The sequence below is a fragment of the Colletotrichum karsti genome (assembly GCF_011947395.1).
Source record: "Colletotrichum karsti strain CkLH20 chromosome Unknown Scaffold1, whole genome shotgun sequence".
NCBI lineage: Eukaryota > Fungi > Ascomycota > Sordariomycetes > Glomerellales > Glomerellaceae > Colletotrichum > Colletotrichum karsti.
Window position 1 is genome coordinate 2,209,614 of NW_024065901.1, and position 18,598 is coordinate 2,228,211.

Here is an 18,598-nt window from a genome sequence, read left to right on the forward strand (position 1 = left end):
ATTTTACAATATTCTACCTATTTTTACTACTGTATTGTTTTAGAAGGCTCTCCTAGCTACGGAAATATCTCTACTGTATACATACGACACAAGAAGCAGCTACAAAAGTTGCGCAGTGTGACATCACCGCGCCAAAAACAGACGCAACCTCGTCAATTTCGAACCGTCCAGTACGAGCCCACACCACATGATCGGTTCCTTGCTGCAATCCCCGCTCCTCTCCATTCTTCCCCCATTCTCCAGAAAACCTTGCCGTTGAGTCGGGAGACTGAGTCGCGGGGAATGGGGAAGACGGTCCAAAAAAAGTTTTTCGTCACCTGCCATGCAGCAGCCATTCTGCGCTTTGTTCGAGAACGTTCAACGCTCGCTGAATTACACGATCCACACGCGTGGAAGCCATCAACAAACATGGTCAAATCTACTCACTTGCAATTACGTTATGTCGACCGAAGTTCAAGCAACAAAATAAGCATCGCCATGCCAGCGGGTGCCGTCTTGGTGCTGTGCCGATCAGTGCCAAGTTGAGATCGCCTGGCTGGGCCAACTCGCTCATGTGCCATGGCCATGGCGCCTTGGCATGGCCTGCATCGCAACCCTCTCGCCTCGTCGTTGGATATGTTTCGAATACACTTGGGAGACGCCGACGAGCAATCAATCAGAACTAGCCGTACTGCCCCAGGTAGACGCGGGGCGGGACGGATGCTTGCCGCCAGCGCGCGCCTCTTCTGCTGTCAACATACCTACTTTACTGAAGTACCTTCACCCTGGACAGAAAACGACCTTCTGCTGCACACCCTCTTCAAGCTTTGCTCCGAATTTTGGCACCCTTGTCCTTGCTCCATTTGCCCCGGCTGGGGTTCATTGTCGGGGATGATGGGGGGCCCATGATGATGGAGCTGCCCGGACAGAGGTGCGTTCCTGACCACAACAATGTTCCAACCCATTTCTCTGACCTTTTCTTAGACGTCCAACTAGGTAGCTGATACCTCGCTGTCCACCGACTAGCCGCCTGGGTGGTCTGTACTTGGTTCCACGACTCGGCCTCCCCGCTGTGTGTCAACCAGCCTTCGACGCCAGCAGCGCGTCAAGTGCCTCCTCGTGATCGACCATCGTCCATCGGCTCTTTCGTGGCCTGTTCGTCGCCTCTCCACCTCATTTGTCTGAACTTGACGCCAATGAGCTGCTCTCCAGGCACTGGCCCTGCTCTGCCGTCCATCACCCATGGCCTAGCACTGCATACCAGACAACCGACGAAAATGCTACGAGTCCACCAGGGTGCTACCAACTTTGGTACCGTCGTACGAGCTCCCCCTCACGAACTTTGGGGAAATGTGGGAGCTCCCATGCCACATTCTGGGGAACTTTATATACCGACCGTTTCCTCCCATCTTTTCCCCAGACGCGTTTTACTCCTCGTGCTCAAGCCTCTAGCTGCCCAAGTCCCAACCCGTCGACTTCAAGCGTTGAGACACTCCATCTTTCGCTGTTCTTTCTCTTTTCTCATAGCAAATCTACCAAGCCAGGCTCATCATGGGTATCAAACCAGCTGGCGAGCCCGGCAAGGCCTGGCCCGCCATTGCCATCGGCTTCTTCGTCGCCTTCGGCGGTCTTCTGTTCGGATATGACACAGGTACTATCAATGGCATCCTGGAGATGGTACGTATCGTCCGCTGTTTTACAGCCTCAACAAACAAAACTGACCGTTCTCTTTCAGTCCTACTGGCAACGCCTCTTTAGCACCGGTTACGTGAATCCGGCTGGAAACCCCGACGTCTCGCCCTCCCAAGAATCTGCCATCGTCTCCATCCTCTCGGCCGGTACCTTCTTCGGCGCCCTGGCTTCTCCTTTCCTCGCCGACACCATCGGACGTCGCATGGGTCTTGCCGCCTCTACATGGGTCTTCAACCTCGGTGTCGTTTTGCAGACCATTGCTGTCGATATTCCCGTCTTCCTTGCCGGTCGTTTCTTCGCTGGCTTTGGTGTCGGCTTGATCTCCGCACTTGGTGAGTCTCGATGCGGGAGTCGGAAGACATCTCATACAATACTAACCTGTTACAGTTCCTCTGTACCAGTCCGAGACCGCCCCCAAATGGATTCGTGGAGCCATTGTTGGTGCCTACCAGTGGGCCATCACCATTGGTCTGCTGTTGGCTGCCATCGTAAACAATGCCACTCATCTCCGCCAGGATACCGGTTCCTACCGCATTCCCATTGCTGTTCAGTTCGCCTGGTCGATCATTCTCTTCGCCGGCATGCTTGTTCTGCCCGAGACCCCCCGTTTCCTCATCAGACGCGGCCGTATGGAAAGCGCCACCAAGGCTCTCGCCAAACTTCGCCGTTTGCCCGAGACTGACCCCGCCATTGCTGATGAGCTCGCTGAGATCAAGGCGAACCATGACTTCGAGAGCAGCATGGGCTCCGCAAGCTACCTCGACTGCTTCAAGCCCCCTGTTCTGAAGCGTCAGTTCACCGGCATGGCCCTCCAGGCTCTCCAACAGGTCAGACACCACTAGGCATGTTCCGGAATGAAGATCCACTCGCTAACCTCACTAACAGCTCACGGGAATCAACTTCATCTTCTACTACGGCACCCAGTACTTCCAGAACTCTGGTTTCTCCAACGGTTTCGTCATCGGCATGATTACCTCGTCAATCAACGTCGCCTCAACCATCCCGGGCATGTACGCTGTCGACCGCTGGGGCCGTCGTCCTCTGCTTCTCTGGGGTGCTATTGGCATGTGTATCTCGCAGTTTCTCGTCGCTATGCTGGGAACTTTGACTACCGACCAAGATGCCAGCGGTAACATCATCGTCCTCAACCTGCCCGCTCAGAAGGCTGCCATCGCCTTCGTGTGCATTTACATCTTCTTCTTTGCCTCGTAAGTACACCTCATCGTGCTTCCCAACACACCATCCACGCATAGAGTGCGTGGGTTGGTCCGTAAACAACCGAAATCGACTGATGACTAACACAATCACAGCACCTGGGGTCCCCTTGCCTGGGTCGTCAACGGCGAGATCTTTGGTCTCAAGACCCGTGCGAAGTCTCTGTCTCTGTCGACGGCCACCAACGTAAGTTTCTTCTGTCTGTTGCATAGCGTGTTTGCAAACCACTAACTTGACTTAGTGGCTCCTCAACTGGGCTATCGCTTACGCCACTCCCTACCTCGTCAACTACGGTGACGGCTACGCCAACTTGCAGTCCAAGATCTTTTTCGTGTGGTTCGCCGCGTGCTTCCTCTGCATCGCCTTCGTGTGGTTCTTCATCTACGAGACCAAGGGACTCTCCCTTGAGGAGGTCGAAGAGCTCTACAACGAGGTCAGCGTTGCCAGCAAGTCCGTTGGCTGGCGTCCGACTCAGACGTTCCGCGAGCGCACCGGTGCCGAGGCCGACAAGGCGGCTCCTAACAGCGATGGTGACATTGCTCATCACGAGAAGACGGTTGCTGTCTAAGCGTTTACTCCATGGAGATTGCATAAGTGGCCTTCGCACTTATGGATACGCGTCCTCTGGTGACGCGCGGGGAGTGAGAAGATTTAATGCATATACCTTTCATGAGATACCACGATTTATTTTCCAATAATATATACCTCAAATCATGTCATACTCAAATGTCTGTTGACTCAATAATACTTGCACCCGATGACCCACTGGACGACGGAATCAAGGACATGCATCCGGGCACTTACTCGTTTTGGTGCGAGGCCAAGCCGGCTGTCCAGCCGAAGAATCAGCGACAACAGTTAAGTCTTGTGCGATTTCTCACCGGTCTACCATTTCTCGGTGTACTGAAAGACGCTGGTCCTTGGATTTCTGCGGCCTGTGAACTTACAGTGCCTCAAACCCTACTGGTTGCTTCTCTTTCCAGGTCCCAGGATTGATCATTGGGTTTTTCTTATTGGATTTTACTACACAACGTCTCTTTCCCGGTCTAGCCTAGCCATCCCCGAGTCTGTCATCCATCCCACCCGCCCCAGTCCACCCACACCCGCCATCCGAAAATGACGCGAAGTTCTACCATCCCGAACCCCCCCGGCCCCATCTCCCGTCTCCCGCCCGGCTCTTGCATCCGGATTCCTGGCTCCAACCTCCCTCGAAACGGCAACATGCCATCAGCCCCCAGCCAATCAACGACCCCGTTCGACCATGGCAGTTCGATATACTCCTGGCCCCCAAAACCCCCGTCGCTGCATCACCGGCTCCCGGCAGTGATAAGGGCAAATCGTCGGGTCCTCGCCGGGCGATGTTGTGGGGGTTCATTGGCTGGAACCGCCGTGCTTTGCCCGGCCAGATGGCTTCTTCGCCCGCTCGGCCAGCTGGACTCATTTCCTGCATCGTGTCAATCATGCGACCTGCTGACTTTTCTAGCCATCGCCGACCCGGTTGATGGTTGACGCCCAGCGAGGTGTTCGTACCGAGTATGAGCTAGGTACGGTGCTAGATTGGAGTGTCCGTCTATAAAAGGGGCGTCCATGAACGACTTTGATTTCCGCCTTGGTGCAGTCTTGTTCTCATTACGATATTCATCATCCTAAAACTGCCCAACCGCAATTCAAAATTATAGCTCTACCTCGACAAGTCTCTTACGTTCCATCTTCTCAAAGTAACAAAATGGCCTCCCGACACCCGATGCCAAACACCTACAACCACCCGGCGCCCAAGACCAAGACCGCGTCGTCGACGTCGACGTCCTCTACCTCGGACGCGATCAAATCCTTCTTCACCATCGCGCCGTCGTATCCCATCATGCACTCGTCCACGTCTCGATACCCTCTGCCCACGGCCCACGCGACTGAGTCGAAACAGGCAACAACTGATACCTCGCGGAACGAGCATCGAGATACGCAAGCACAGACGCAGACGCAGACGCAGGCGGGTGTACGGTCTTCGGAGGATTCGTGGGATACCATCGATCGCTTCAAGGAGGAGCAGGAGAGACGAGGTTAAGTCGACAAACGAGAGGATGAGGCTGAGGTTATTCGGACGAGGTGGCACATTGTCCGCAACGGTTTTCTTTGTTCGGCTCGACGTTTCTGCCAGCCGGTTTCGTTCGTTCAAGTGTAGCAATCAATGAGAGGCCTATTGTTCTCATCGCCCGAACAAAGAATGAGGTATCCTGGATATTTCCATGAATGCTTAACCTCATGCTGCCGTTTTTATGCCCTTGATGGTGGCATGTTTGGCATCATCAATCCTCGTGAATGACACAAAGACCAACTCGCCCTTATATATGTAGACTGTGGACGTGTCGCGGGCCTTTCAATGGCCAACTTGAAATTCAATCATCTCTTGTTGATCACTAGGAATCAGTGCAATCTCATCACTTCTGCCATCCGGTAAACCGCAAGCCACCATGTGCATCAAACATGTCCAGTTCTTCGCCTGCCCCTCGAAAGACGGCCGTGCAAAACACCACTGCATCAAGAGCAACATCCTCTGCTCCGAGCACTTCCCCTGCCCGGAGCCGCAGTGGGAACGCCGCACCAGCGAGTACCGCTACATGTGCCCGAGCTGCTCCGGCGAGCCGCCCGAGGTCCCGCGCCAGCGGCCCGCGACGGAGCACTGGGAGCGCGACAACTCGACCGACGACGACTGGGTGCAGTGCTACGTCGACGGCCTCTGCAACAGCGTGCTCGTCTGGGGCTGGGGCCGGCAGCACGGGCGCGGCAGCGGGCTCGAGGACACGGTCTCGGTGCGGCAGATGACGCAGCTGTACCCGTCCTTCTTCCTCGAGTGGCGCTGCAAGGAGCGCGACCACCGGCCGTCGCAGTGCACGTGCGAGGCCAACGGGCCGCTCGCGTACCTGTACAACCCGGCCATGGCGGCGAGGCGGCACTTCACCAACGAGACGGCGTCCGAGTTCGCGACGAACTCCCACGTGCAGGGCGAGCTGGCGCGGCAGTCCTTCGCCGACGTCCACCGGCGCCTGAGTCGCATGTGCAGCCGGGGAAAGCTGTACTTCGAGGACGGCATCGCGCGGCAGCCCTTCTTCTCGGGCGAGGGGGTGGCGAGGCGGAGGTCCACGCTGGAGCGGGTCGTCAAGAACGCGTGGCGGGCCATGGAGGACGAGCTGACCGCGAGCGCGGATGCGAACGGTGAGGGGTGGACGGACGCGCATACTTTGATGGAGGAGAGGACGCGGAGGCGGATGAGCCTGGTCAAGTTCATGGGGGAGATCGCGCTGTACGACAACGGCTTCTCGATGGCGCGGTTCTGCCTCGTGGCCGAGCGGCTCGCGAGCATCATCCAGACGCCGCAGTGGCGGGGGCCGTCGCACGTCATGAGTCTCGAGAAGATGGCCGACGTGGCGTCTGCCGTGCAAGACGGCGGTAACCAGCCGGACTCGTTGAACCCCTTCGGCGAGTTCACGAAAAAGGCAGTGGCGTACTTCACGAGCAAGCGCGAGACGTGGGCGAAGGAGATCCGGAACTACACTTCGAAGCGGATGCTCTTCGACAGCGCCATTGAGCCAATGAACGACGCGGCGCTGCAGGCGGCGGTGAAGGACGGGGTTGAGGAGGAGTGCGCCGTGTGCTACGTGAAGTTCTGGGAGACGCCCTCGCTGCGGCCGCCGACGCCGAAGCAGACGCCCACGGCGGCGAGTCCGGAGCAGAGGGACACGTTGGCGGGGCGGCAGCAGCTGCTGGTGTCGCAGGCGAGCACGGCGACGACGGGGTCGCACATCTCGAACCAGATCCGGCGGCTCAAGTGGGACGACGACCCGGACGTGCAGCGGCGGATATTCGGGGCGAACGCGGCCGGGGTGAGCATGTTCGACCGCGGGGAGCCGCCGGTGCGGCTCAAGCATTGCGGGCACGTCATCGGGAGGAGCTGCCTGTTCCGGGCGTGGGTGACGGAGGCGAACGACCCGGACGAGAGGCCGTCGTGTCCTTTTTGTCGGGCGGAGCCGCCGATGGGTGTGTATCAGGTTGTCGAGGCGTTTCTTGGGGACGGAGGGCGTAGTTGGCGGTTCCCTACGCGTCTGCTGTCTTTGTTGAGCCGATGAGGGTCACTTGGGTATTGTCATTTTTTGAACAGACGGATCTGGCGTTGGCGGGCATGTGAGAAATTAGAATCAATCTCTGTGATATCTGTGTTAGTCACTCGCTCATCTCGAAGTCATCGTCTGTGTGGTCATGCGAGGTGAATCCGGGCGTAGGAGCCTCTTCGGTGCTCCCGGGACCAGGCTCACGGCCGTTATCCAAGCCGCAAGCGAGATATACGGCTTCGCGAGGTACAAAGTTGCCGAGTGCGAGGGTCACAAGGTTGGTGAAGCGATGCACTTCGGAATTAAGCCGCACGGAAGGATCGATGTCAAGGAATAATGGCGGATGCGGGTAACCTCGATGTTATCGGAAGGCGAACGACGGTCGTACGATGCCTAAAAGTGGCTTCAGAGTCGACCGACAGCTATTGTCGTGTGATGCCTCGGTGTAACCTCTCGAAGACAAAGATGAACCCATTGTGAAGTCCGGATGCTGGCGAGCTCTCGGTTGAAGGGAAGGGAAGATTTGAGGTGGGCAGAAATCATTATGTTGCTCCTGACGTTCCTTGAGATGGTGAATCGGTGGGTGTGTATTTTGAACCGAGTGCGAAGTGACAGACTTCACCCGTCTGCTGTGGTTGGGTGAGCACGCGATCATGATAATGACTATGATCACGATGTTGATGTGTTGTTGAGGGACGATGGCTTGGGTGGACGGTGTGGCGCCCAATATCGAGAGCTCGGACGACAAGGATGGGCCAGTAAAAAGGTCAATGTAGCCCGGGCTCGGTTGCAAAGCTATGGGATTGGTCGGAAAATAAGTCCTTTTTACGATTGGTTCGCTTATTTCAGCAGGGATATCAGAGAGTGGGGTCTTTACCGGCCGAGTGGTGGAAATCTTCGCTTAAGAACCCAGTCACAGTCTACCTCAGCCAACCAACAACCCGTCACCCGTCAGAGCAAACAGCATCCAAATGAGTTGCAATGGATGCCAGAATGAATCTCTGGGGACGCGAAACTCATCTGACATGGACCGAATGCGAGTCTAGACCCAACGTTGCATCTGGGTTAAGCCCGTACCTTACTTACCCTTACCTCCTGTCGGTCTGACATGAGCCCCCCCAATGGAACTTTGGGCTCAACTCAATCACAGAAAGCTGGTTGACTGGCTTCACACGGAGCAACTGGAATTCGATGACGAGTCCATGGCGCACAGCGGGGCCGTCGGCGCCGTCCTCAGCCCGCCCGTTTGAACCGCTTGCTCCCGTGACCATGACGGATTGTTCTCGGACAATCGAACTCAGCATGACACATGTTATTCATCATTCTGATTTTTTAACTAATTCCGCATTTTCGTTTGGTCAGGTATCTATTGTTTTCTTTTGCCGACCAACCCCCTACCGCTCCCTGTGCCACCCATATGCGCACATCTCTTCAAGTTACAGTCAGTCATCCGGATCCTCTATTCAACTCGATGGCTTGCAGGATGGGCTTTGGTCTCGTCCTGGAGCTGTCTTGATTCGGCAAAACACCCGTAGTGACCGTTTCTCTCAACCACCCCGGCCCGCCGAGCTTTGCTTACATCCTCACCCGCTGCTACGGCCGTACCGCAGCACGTCCCGGCCATATATCACAACGGCGCATGGCACGTTTGCTTCTTTCCTCCGCAGCGTGATCCGATCTGAGATTTTCTTTTCTTCTTCCTCTCCAACCCGCAGGTCACTACCACACTCGCAATCCGGCCCAACTCTGCGGTCTCGGGGGCCTTCACCCAACTCGCAGTCCCAATTCACCCGCTCACCATTCACGAGCGACCAACAACACCATCTGCCGTCCACTCACATCCAAACATCACCCACCCTCCTACCCATATCCTCGGGTGAACTGGGGGCCGTACCGACCACAACTGCTGCTACGTCCGTAGCCCTCCCGTGTGGCATACCCGTCCGCCTGGCAGCCACCATCTCCAGCAGTTCGGCCGGGCTTGCGTCTCCTGCGACGATAGCTTCTCGCATTCGCACCAGCTAGCGTGGGAGCTGCGTGGCATCCCGGACACATTCATCAACTACCTCTGCAGTTACCTGCAGCAACAACACCATTTGGCAACCGGACCCGAGCTTTTATCAAACAGTTCATCATTGTACTTAAGATCCCGATCTGCCACTCTCACTTTCGCCGTCCGGTTTACATCTCATCGCAACTTCATCCCGAATGGGTTAGGCAGCCGCAGCGCACTAACAACAAGTCAATCAAAATAACTCAGAGGAGCCGCTAGTCGCCGCCGTTATTCCTCATTCATAACATACGGTCCTGAACGTAACGCAAGTATCGCCAACGACCTCATTGAAAAGGCCTTTGGCCACACAGCTTGTGAGTTATTATCTGGCCCTGGCAATTCAGCAAGCTTGAATGGCGTCGCCTCATGGCTGTGGTCAAAGTTCATACCGTCATTGTAGAATCCTGCTAACAATGCACCAGGAGACGAGACCCCGATATTTGAGTACCCAAATCATAACACAATATGACCGCAGGAACCGCCAGGCTACCGGCGGTAACCGTTCTTCGCACCGCTGAAGACGAGGAAACGGACCTAGAAACCTTCCGAGAAAATCGTCTCAAAGGTGCATACGATGAGTGGCCAAATGAAGCCGGAGTGAGTCTCACCCACCACAGCCTCACCTCCCAACACCATTGCTAAACATACCTCTAGTTTGACGGACTCACAGAAGAGCGCGGTCCCATCGAGCTCAAAATCCAAGGAGAGATCCCGGCCTGGGCCGCCGGCGCATTATACCGAACCGGCCCGGGCTACTGCAAAGTCGAGGACACGCCGAACGGAACTTACTACATCTCCCACTGGTTCGACGGCCTCGCACACACGCACAAGTTCGACATCATCCCCCCGGAGCCCGAATCGTCCGGCAGCACCCGCGTGCTCTACTCCTCCCGGCGCCAATGCGATGAGCTTGTCAAAGAGATTCAGACCTCGGGCCCCCAGGGCCGCTTCACCTTCGGCCAGCGCCGCGACCCCTGCGTCGGCCTTTTCGGCAAGGTCATGAGCGTCTTCTCCAGGGGCACCGGCCCCAACGTCTGCGTCGCCGTCAACGCGAACGTCCCGGGCCTCACCTCCTCGGAGAAGACGGTCCAAGGCCCCGCCGCGCCGGGACACCGCAACGGCGTCCGCAGCGTCTGGCTCTCCACCGACGCGAACCCCCTCCTCGAGATCGACCCGGACACGCTCGAGCCCGTCGGCACCGCCCGGCAGGACAAACTCCACCCGGACCTCACGGGGCCCCTGTCCTGCGCGCACGCCCAGCGCGACCCCGAGACCGGCGACATGTTCAATTTCAACCTCGGCTTCGGCCGCACCGCCACCTACCGCATCTTCCGCGTCAGCGCCGCCACCGGCAAGACGGAGATCCTGGCGTCCATATCCGAGTCCCAGGCCCGGCCCGCCTACATCCACAGCTTCTTCCTGTCGAAAAGCTTCGTCGTGCTCTGCGTGCCCTCGACCCACCTCGGCCTGAACGGCCTCAAGGTCCCCTGGGAGCGGAACCTCCTCGACGCCATCGAGCCCTTTGACGAGTCCAAGAGGTGCCGGTGGTACTTCGTGGACCGGCTGCAAGGGAAGGGCCTCGTCGCGACCTTCGAGACGCCCGCGGGCTTCTTCTTCCACTCCACCAACGCCTTCGAGGAGCCGTCCGCAGACGGCGACGGCGTCGACGTCTTCTGCGAGGCCGCGAGCTACCAGAACCTCAACATCCTGACGAACCTCTACTACGACGTCCTCCTCAACCGGGACGACGCGGCCAACAAATTCTGGCAGCACGGCGACCGCGTGAAGAACGGCTACGCGAGCCTCCGCCGCTACCGCTTCCGAATCCCCAACAACGAAACCACCGAAAACGCGCCACAAGAACCAGAACTCCTCCTCTCCATCCCGGCCCCGCACGCCGGCGAGCTCCCGACGATCAACCCGGCCTACCTGACCCGACGCCACCGCTACGTCTACAGCCTCTCGGACCGGGGCCTCAGCACGCTGCTCGACACCATCGTCAAGACGGACGCGGACGCGCGGGCGGCGCTGATGTGGCAGTGCCCGCGGGCGCACACGCCGGGCGAGCCCATCTTCGTGCCGCGGCCCGGGGCGGAGGCGGGGGCCGAGGACGACGGCGTGGTGCTCAGCGTCGTGCTGGACGGCACCGCGCAGAAGAGTTACCTGCTCTGCCTGGACGCGCGGACGATGACGGAGTTGGGGCGCGCCGAGTGCGGGTTCGTCGTCGGGCTGGGGTTCCATGGTATTCACGCTCCTTCGGGGCCGGGGATGAGTTGAGTTAGCCTCGTCTTTGACGGGGGTTTGCTGGTTGCTTTTGGTATGATTCATGATGACGATGAAGAATGATGGATATGCATCATGTTTTCTCCGGTGTTTTGGCATTTCTTGGAGGCAAGACTTTGGGAATAGAGAGGTTTTCGTGCACTTGGGTCGGCAACTTCTGGCATACTTCTATGGATGTGGACTCTGAGTTGATGGCTGTTCTCACGTTCTGCGATACGTGGTTTACAATTGTCTTCTTGCGCCGAGTAGAGTAATGTTCATTTGATGACTTCACTCAGACGGCATTCCGTTCTGCCGGCATCTGGCTTGCGATAATTACCAAACACGACGTGAATAAGACCGGGTCCAATCGACCAGCTATGAGAACATCGTTTGATCATCCGTTGCATCCAGCGTGAATTAAGGTTATACATATAACTAGGATTATATTCTAATAAAGTCTGTAATACATCTCGTAACCATAACCGGCAGCTTTGCCCTGCTGACTTCTGATGAGACCCAGTGTCGGTAAGCTGTTCTCACCGCTGGTGTCCTATATCTGTTGAGTAATAAATTGTGGTGCATCTCATTGGCATCCCTTGGAAAATGCCCTCAAAATAGATGTTCAATGAAATATGTGCCGGGTAACAAAGGAAATGCGATCAAAGAATGCAGGTAAGGCTCAATGCAGTAGGGTATCTCCAGCTCCCATCCTCGAATGTCCCAGATTGCCAAAACGCCGCACGACCCAAGAAACAAACGAAACAAACATTCAGAGCCCCGCCGCCCGATAGAAGATGAATGGGCGCATGTCAGCTCATGCAAGGAAAGTCAATCCATGCTTTTCACTCCCCAAGCCCTTCTCGCAGAGCATCGATGTCGACCAGATCCGGACACACTTTGCTGGGAGGGCCACGCCGCTGATGAGCTGCCAAGTATTCCTGAAAACCAGGTATGGCACCTGGCTGGTTGATACCAGGCGCCCTAAGAAGATCTCTTTCCTTCTCCTTCTCCTTTTCTTTGGCTTGTCCGCTCCGTCTGGATGGTGTGGGCGTAGGCGTCGGTGTAGTAGACCGAGGAGGGACTGAAACTCCGCTACCACCACTCCATGGCCGCCAGCTTACCCATCTGCCCAGGCCACCCGAGTGCTGAGAATGCTGAGAGTGGGCGCTTGATGGAGATGCGCCTCGGATGGGCGTTGACACGATTCTTGGCATGGGCAGTCCCGCAAGGCTATCACGGAGCATGGCGTCACTCCTTTTGTCGCTTCCACGCGAGATGGTTGAGCGTGCGGTGACGCCCGTGAAAACAGCATCAGCTCCACCAAGCGGGCGCAGAGTCATTTGGCTCGGTCGAGATTTGAGCGTATGAATGTCCAGCCCTCCAGACAGAGACATGATCGACTCGTGAGACACTGCACGGTGCAAGCGCCTCGGGCGCAGTTCGTTGTCTTTATTGAAGGACACTTCCGTATCAGTTTCTGTCTCCGTCTCAGTGTACTCGTCGTTGGGCGCCAGGAGGCCAGGAACTTCTTCTGTGCCGGTATCCTCCCTTTCTTCTTCAATTGTTGCTGAAACGTGCTGTGTAACATGAAGTGATGGTGCTGCTGGTGCGGCGGGGGATGCCACGCTCAGAAGTCTAGCGGGAATAGAAAAGCTTCGTATCGATGCCTCTGACGGTCTTTTGTTGTGTGACATCTTCCAAGTAGGAGACGTCGGGTCCAAACTCGTCGTTGGGGATGTGGGAATATCCATATCCAGCATTGGCCTGTCGAACATTGACAACCGGGGGTTTGACTGGGGAGAGCTGGGGACTGATGAAGGTGCGAATTCCGATGGTTGCTCAGAGAAAACGGACCATCTATTAGAAGGTCCCATGGAGACCGTCGAAGTCGATGGCTTGTGAGAGTGGGCTGTTGCCGGGGTTGTTGTCTGGGAGCGCCATGCCGGTGGGGGTGTTGATGATCTGGAGATACTGGCAGGCGAGAAAAGTCCAGGATTCAGACTGTGACGCTTCTTTTTCGCTTTGGTCTTCTCGGCGACGTGGTAGTGGTGGTGGATATGCAGTTCCTGAGATACGTTTTGAGTCACTTCTCTTACTTCGGGGGCCAGCTCTGCGCGCAACGTTGACGCTGCGCTTGCGTCCTCCTCATGAATAGGCTGATGGGACATCAGCTGATCCCTCAAAGCCTGTATTTCGTCATTCGAGTTGATGAGCATTTCTCGCAGCTCTGCCATGCCCAGTTGCAAATTTGCATTGTCCTGGAGCAAGTCGCGTACGAAATGCGAGACCACGTTGGGCGCAGCTTTGCCTGCATTGAGCGATTTGGCAGCGGCAGCCCCCTTGAGGCGTCCGGCGGCGGCGTTCAACTCTTTCTCCATCTCCCGTTGACGTTCCATACGACCAAGAACCTCGGCGTGTCGCTCGCGCTCCTCCTTGGCTTCCTGCTCCATGCGTTCCAGTTGCTCCTGGAGATCAGAAATGCCCCTCTCGGCTTTCCTCCATCGCTGCATCGCAGAGCGGGCCTCGGATTCCGTGGTAATGAGGGTGTTTTGGAGCCGCAGCTGCTCCTGCTCCAAGATTGCGATATGTCGCTCCATCTCAGCAGCGCGAGCTGCGGCACCCTCGAGGCGACGGACCGCCTGCTGGGACGATAAGAGGGTAGCCTCCAGAGTCTGAATGTGGATGTCGGAGTCCTGGACGGTATTATTGAGCATCTCGAGTTGGTCCAGGAGATTGCGGTTCTCCTCCACGGTCTTCGTGTTCTCGGCCTGCAACTCCAGCTTGTCGTTCTCCAACTGCTCTATTCGACTTGTCAGGGCTAGGCGGTCTCGTTCAGCGTCAGCCATGTATGCCTCGTGGCGAGCGAGTAGGGCCTGGAGCGCAAAAGTTAGTGGCATGTCGACATGGGTGGCACACGTTATATACGAAATGGATGATGTCGAAGGAGGAGAGCAAAGTTTGCAACGTGAAACCATACCAGGCTCCATCGTCTTGATATGAACCACCAAGAATGAGGTGTCGGAATGCATTGAGATGCGACACGGGATTAGGAAGGCATGCGTGGAAATATTGGAATGTTTCTCGGCTTCGGCGGGGAAGAAGGACGGAGGAAAAATGTCTAGCAATTACGCACCTTGCCGAGCTTAGCAGCGGTATGGACATCTTTTTCGACGGTATCGAGAACGGTGCAGCTGTGTTTTAAAAAAGCACAGTCGTCGCGACCACAGCAGCAACGAAGCTTTGAGTCGCTGTGGGGGTGAGTTGCGGAAGATGGGACGAAGTCTGCCATGGCATCGGCGTCGCGAGATGGGTTGTCGACGGTTTCTGCCATCGTTATTGCGGCGGAGGAAACGTCGCTAAGATACGGCGGACAGCATACTGAGCTCAGACGAGAGACAGCACAGACACGGAGTCGGGGTCGGGGTGCCGAGGGAGAGCGTGGGGAAGAGCTGGCGAGGTTTTTCGGTACCGTACGGACGGCCGTGTGGCTTTCGAATGGAGACGAGGGGATGAATCGATCGTGGGAATGAGTTCAGGTGAGTTTGGTGGAATTGTGCGAGTGGAGGGTAGGTTTATGTCGATTTGTGGTTGTTGTGCGCGCGTCGCAGTCGCAGGCGTGTCAGTGTCAGGCTCTCACGCGGCGGCGGCCCAGCGAACCTTGTGGTGAAAAGGTATCCGATAGCGTCGGGCTGGGTTGGATTGTGTTCGTTATCACGATGTGGGCGCGTCTCCGATCATTGGGGCCCTCTCTGGGGTGGTGTTTTCGGCGGATGTCTTTTCACTGGAGAAATGTGGCTCTCGATGGCTTGAAGCAGGCAACTCCGACAGGGGAGAACCCGGTGTGGTGGGGGTTGACTGCAGTTTCTTTTGCGAGCATGTGGTCCGAGCCGAAATGAATCTCATCAAAAGGCGGGAGAGAAAAAAACAAGATGAGGATTGCGAGACGTAGGGCACAGGTTGCGATAACGAGATGAGTTTCTAGTCGCGTAGGTGTAAGCAATATCAACAAGATGGTAGGTAAGAAGGGGGAGCAAGTATAGGAGTTCGTCCGAGAAAGGACAATCGTGCGCTAAGGCTACAACGAGATAGTTTGGATGAAATAGATGTTCGAAAGGATGCGATGGTGAGATGCCGCTGGGACCTTGAGGGACCTGACTGACTGAAGACGGAAATGACGAGGAGGGGACGGGAGTGACAGCGCACATGGCCGCCAGGCTTCGCGCAGGAAGGAAGTACTTCGAAGGTGCATCTTTTGAAGTGCATTTGCTGCACAATCAATTGTACTATTGTCTGTACCTGCATGTACCCTTTCTTTTCCTGTTTTCATCCAGCGCCAGCAGCCTCAGCTAGAAGAGTACGTACCCGCCGACTCACATGGAAGGCACAGAATTTAGAAACGTTCGCGTCCAACCAAAGACAGGCAGGCGCATCCTGCCCAAACAGACCTGATCGATTGCCGTCGTTTGGCGTCCACTTTTTGGGCCTGCTCTTCCCGCCAATCCAGGAACGCCCAGGTACGACCCCACCTGCCAAAATTATCCACGCTTGCCCAGAGACCTAGCCCAGATTGTGTAATGAGTGACCGGTGAGTCTCTGCCTCACTCACAGTCCTCACAGTTGTGCCAGCCGTGTTCCGTTTCCAGACCTGGCCAGGTATTTACAGCGAATAAGACGCGCAGAGGCTACGATGACGTTACTCAGCAGGATATGATCTGTATAATGGATGATGGCCACAACTTGGAGGCCAACCTTCACACCACCAGCCACCATCATAACTTCTGCTCATTGCCAGCTCGTCACGGACATGGCCTTTGCCGTCTAGCGTCATTCAGCTGGAAACTGCCCAATTTGACGGCGCGTCCATGGCAGGTTAGTCCATGCATGTTTGACATGACGCCTGAGTCGATACTTCTTCATTGACATTGGGATATCCCCGCAACTGACTTTTCGATTCATTCCTGAGTCGGTGCGTGAACACGCGCGCTCGTGTCAGGCAAAAACAACAGCGCGAAAATACAACATCTAGACTCCGTCTCGGACTACCCGAATCAAGTCATTCAGTGGAATTTGTTTGGGTTGAACTTCACAGCTGATATGCCACCTTCTGCCGGTGATTGCCGTTGGTGAGCGGCCCTCAGAACATCAATCGCGAAATCGCTCGGAACCAATCATCGAAGACACTGTAGAGCATCATGGGAAATATCCAATTGGAACTCGGGTGTCACCTCCGCAATAGCACGCAGTGATCAGTGACAGTTCGGTGACATCCCCGGTGAGGCCTTCGGTGGGTAGCTCGGTGAATCCCTCACCTTGAGCCCACCTCGGCCAGGCGGTGCGCTAAGTGGATCCTCCCGCTGCAGCTCCGGCCGGAACACTGAGCGCACATTGGACGACGTCTTAATGAAATCGTCAAGTGTCAACTTCCAATATCCATCCGCTTTCAACACAGTCGCCTCAAATATCATCTTTTCGCATATTTTTCTACTCAACTATTGACGGCTTCCGCCAACAATAAAGTCTACCGCCAATCGACGACGAGGTGGGCAATGTCGCCGCCCCCTGAAAAACCAGCGGCAGACGCCAGCAAAACCGTCGTCAGGGGCGCCTCCCTTCTCATCATCCTCCAAATCGGCTCTCGCGCCGTCACCTTCATTGCCAACCAACTGCTTCTTCGCTTTCTCACCGCTCAGCTGCTCGGCGTATCAACACAGCTCGAGGTTTACTACCTGTCGGTTCTCTTCTTCGCCCGGGAGAGTCTGCGCGTGGCAGTCCAACGCCAGGAGACCCGCCCTAGCTCCAGCAAACGAGATGACGAGCTCAAGACTCGAGTAGGCCGCGAAAGCCAGGCCGTCGTCAACCTGGGATATCTCGCAGTTCTTCTGGGGTTTTTGGTCACGATTGGTCTGGGATGGCTCTACCTCTCATCCGCCGACAATGTAACACGCAACACCCCGAATTTCCTCCTCGCCCTCCGCTTGTACGCCGTTGCTGCCGTGCTTGAGCTTCTTTCCGAGCCCTGCTTCGTTCTCATGCAGACACGACTGCAGTTCGGCACGCGTGCATCGGCAGAGTCCATCGCTACCTTCTTACGTTGCATCGTTACCTTTGGCAGTGCCTTTTGGGCGTCAAGAGTCGGCATGGAGTACGGTGTCCTGCCTTTCGCCGCCGGACAGCTTTCGTACGCCCTCAGCCTCTTGATCGTCTACCTTTGGTCGGCTTCACGACTTTCATCCACGGATGGTTTCTCGCTCCTTCCCAAAAGTTTGGGCTCCGGTCAAGAATATGTCGCCTCCTACTTCTACCGGCCGACCGTCAGCCTGGCCTCGAGCATGATGGCCCAGAGCCTTGTCAAGCACGTGCTCACCCAAGGCGACACCTTCCTCGTCTCCATCTTCTCCACGCCCAAGTCTCAAGGCGTGTACGCTCTAGCCAACAACTATGGAGGGCTGCTTGCTCGTCTCATCTTCCAACCCATTGAAGAGAGCAGTCGCAGTTACTTCAGCCGTCTTCTCTCCTCGCAGGACACCAAGACCAGCAAGCCGCCCAAGGAGAACACCGGCACGGCCAGTCAACACCTCCACACCCTGCTCAAGTTCTATGTTCTGCTCTCCGCAGTAATTGTGAGCATCGGCCCCGTTGCCGCCCCGCCGCTACTATCTCTCGTCGCTGGCAAGCGTTGGGCGAACGAGGGTGCCGGCGACGTCTTAGCCGTTTACTGCTACTACATTCCCCTGCTCGCCATCAATGGTGTCGCCGAGGCTTTTGTGGCATCCGTGGCGACCGAGGCACAGGTGCACCGGCAATCAGCCTGGATGGGCGTCTTCTCCGTCGCTTTTGGATCGGCAGCCTTTGTCTTCATGCGCGTGATGGATCTCGGAGCTTCGGGTCTCGTCTTCGCCAACTGCATCAACATGCTTTGCCGCATCGTCTGGAGTCTTGCGTTTATCAAATCGTACTTTGGCGCCTTTGAAACGCCATTTGAACTTTTTACATTGCAGCCTAACGCCGTCACTTCTATCGTTTGTCTGTCCGCGCCACACATTATCAGACGCGTGACTGGTATTGCCCCGGGAGCTGCCACCTCATTGAAGGATCTGTTCGCCATCGGCGTGGCCTCTGTGCCAGTCGTCCTGTTGATGTGAGTTCTCCATCTTCTATCTGGTCTCCCTCTTCAGATCTAACAATGTCTAGTCTCTTTGCGGAGCGCAAGTTCCTCATGCAGTGCTACAAGTCGGCCCGCAGACCGAGTGCTGCATAGCCGCAGTTAGATAGCATATCTAGATAGACAGCC

General features: G+C 56.3%; 6 protein-coding genes across 6 annotated transcripts; 5 read left to right on the top strand and 1 right to left on the bottom strand.

Moving 5' to 3' along the window:
* Positions 1-1,530: 1,530 nt before the first annotated feature.
* Positions 1,531-3,454, top strand: CkaCkLH20_00513 (hexose transporter; the record flags this gene model as incomplete). Its single annotated transcript, XM_038883233.1, has 6 exons — positions 1,531-1,656; positions 1,715-2,003; positions 2,059-2,498; positions 2,557-2,879; positions 2,982-3,072; positions 3,128-3,454. 6 exons carry the CDS (start codon positions 1,531-1,533, stop codon positions 3,452-3,454), a joined length of 1,596 nt encoding a protein of 531 aa, XP_038751938.1.
* A 1,158-nt stretch (positions 3,455-4,612) lies between these two features.
* On the top strand, positions 4,613-4,948 carry CkaCkLH20_00514 (uncharacterized protein; the record flags this gene model as incomplete). Its single annotated transcript, XM_038883234.1, has 1 exon — positions 4,613-4,948. One exon carries the CDS (start codon positions 4,613-4,615, stop codon positions 4,946-4,948), a length of 336 nt encoding a protein of 111 aa, XP_038751939.1.
* Positions 4,949-5,354: 406 nt separating this feature from the next.
* On the top strand, positions 5,355-7,007 carry CkaCkLH20_00515 (uncharacterized protein; the record flags this gene model as incomplete). The annotated part of the gene is made up of 1 exon (XM_038883235.1): positions 5,355-7,007. The coding sequence occupies one exon, from the start codon at positions 5,355-5,357 to the stop codon at positions 7,005-7,007; it is 1,653 nt and encodes a 550-aa protein (XP_038751940.1).
* A 2,500-nt stretch (positions 7,008-9,507) lies between these two features.
* On the top strand, positions 9,508-11,319 carry CkaCkLH20_00516 (carotenoid cleavage dioxygenase 1; the record flags this gene model as incomplete). The annotated part of the gene is made up of 2 exons (XM_038883236.1): positions 9,508-9,639; positions 9,697-11,319. 2 exons carry the CDS (start codon positions 9,508-9,510, stop codon positions 11,317-11,319), a joined length of 1,755 nt encoding a protein of 584 aa, XP_038751941.1.
* A 1,848-nt stretch (positions 11,320-13,167) lies between these two features.
* Positions 13,168-14,638, bottom strand: CkaCkLH20_00517 (uncharacterized protein; the record flags this gene model as incomplete). Its single annotated transcript, XM_038883237.1, has 3 exons — positions 13,168-13,308; positions 13,404-14,180; positions 14,441-14,638. 3 exons carry the CDS (start codon positions 14,636-14,638, stop codon positions 13,168-13,170), a joined length of 1,116 nt encoding a protein of 371 aa, XP_038751942.1.
* A 2,215-nt stretch (positions 14,639-16,853) lies between these two features.
* Positions 16,854-18,565, top strand: CkaCkLH20_00518 (uncharacterized protein; the record flags this gene model as incomplete). The annotated part of the gene is made up of 2 exons (XM_038883238.1): positions 16,854-18,445; positions 18,499-18,565. 2 exons carry the CDS (start codon positions 16,854-16,856, stop codon positions 18,563-18,565), a joined length of 1,659 nt encoding a protein of 552 aa, XP_038751943.1.
* Positions 18,566-18,598: the final 33 nt, after the last annotated feature.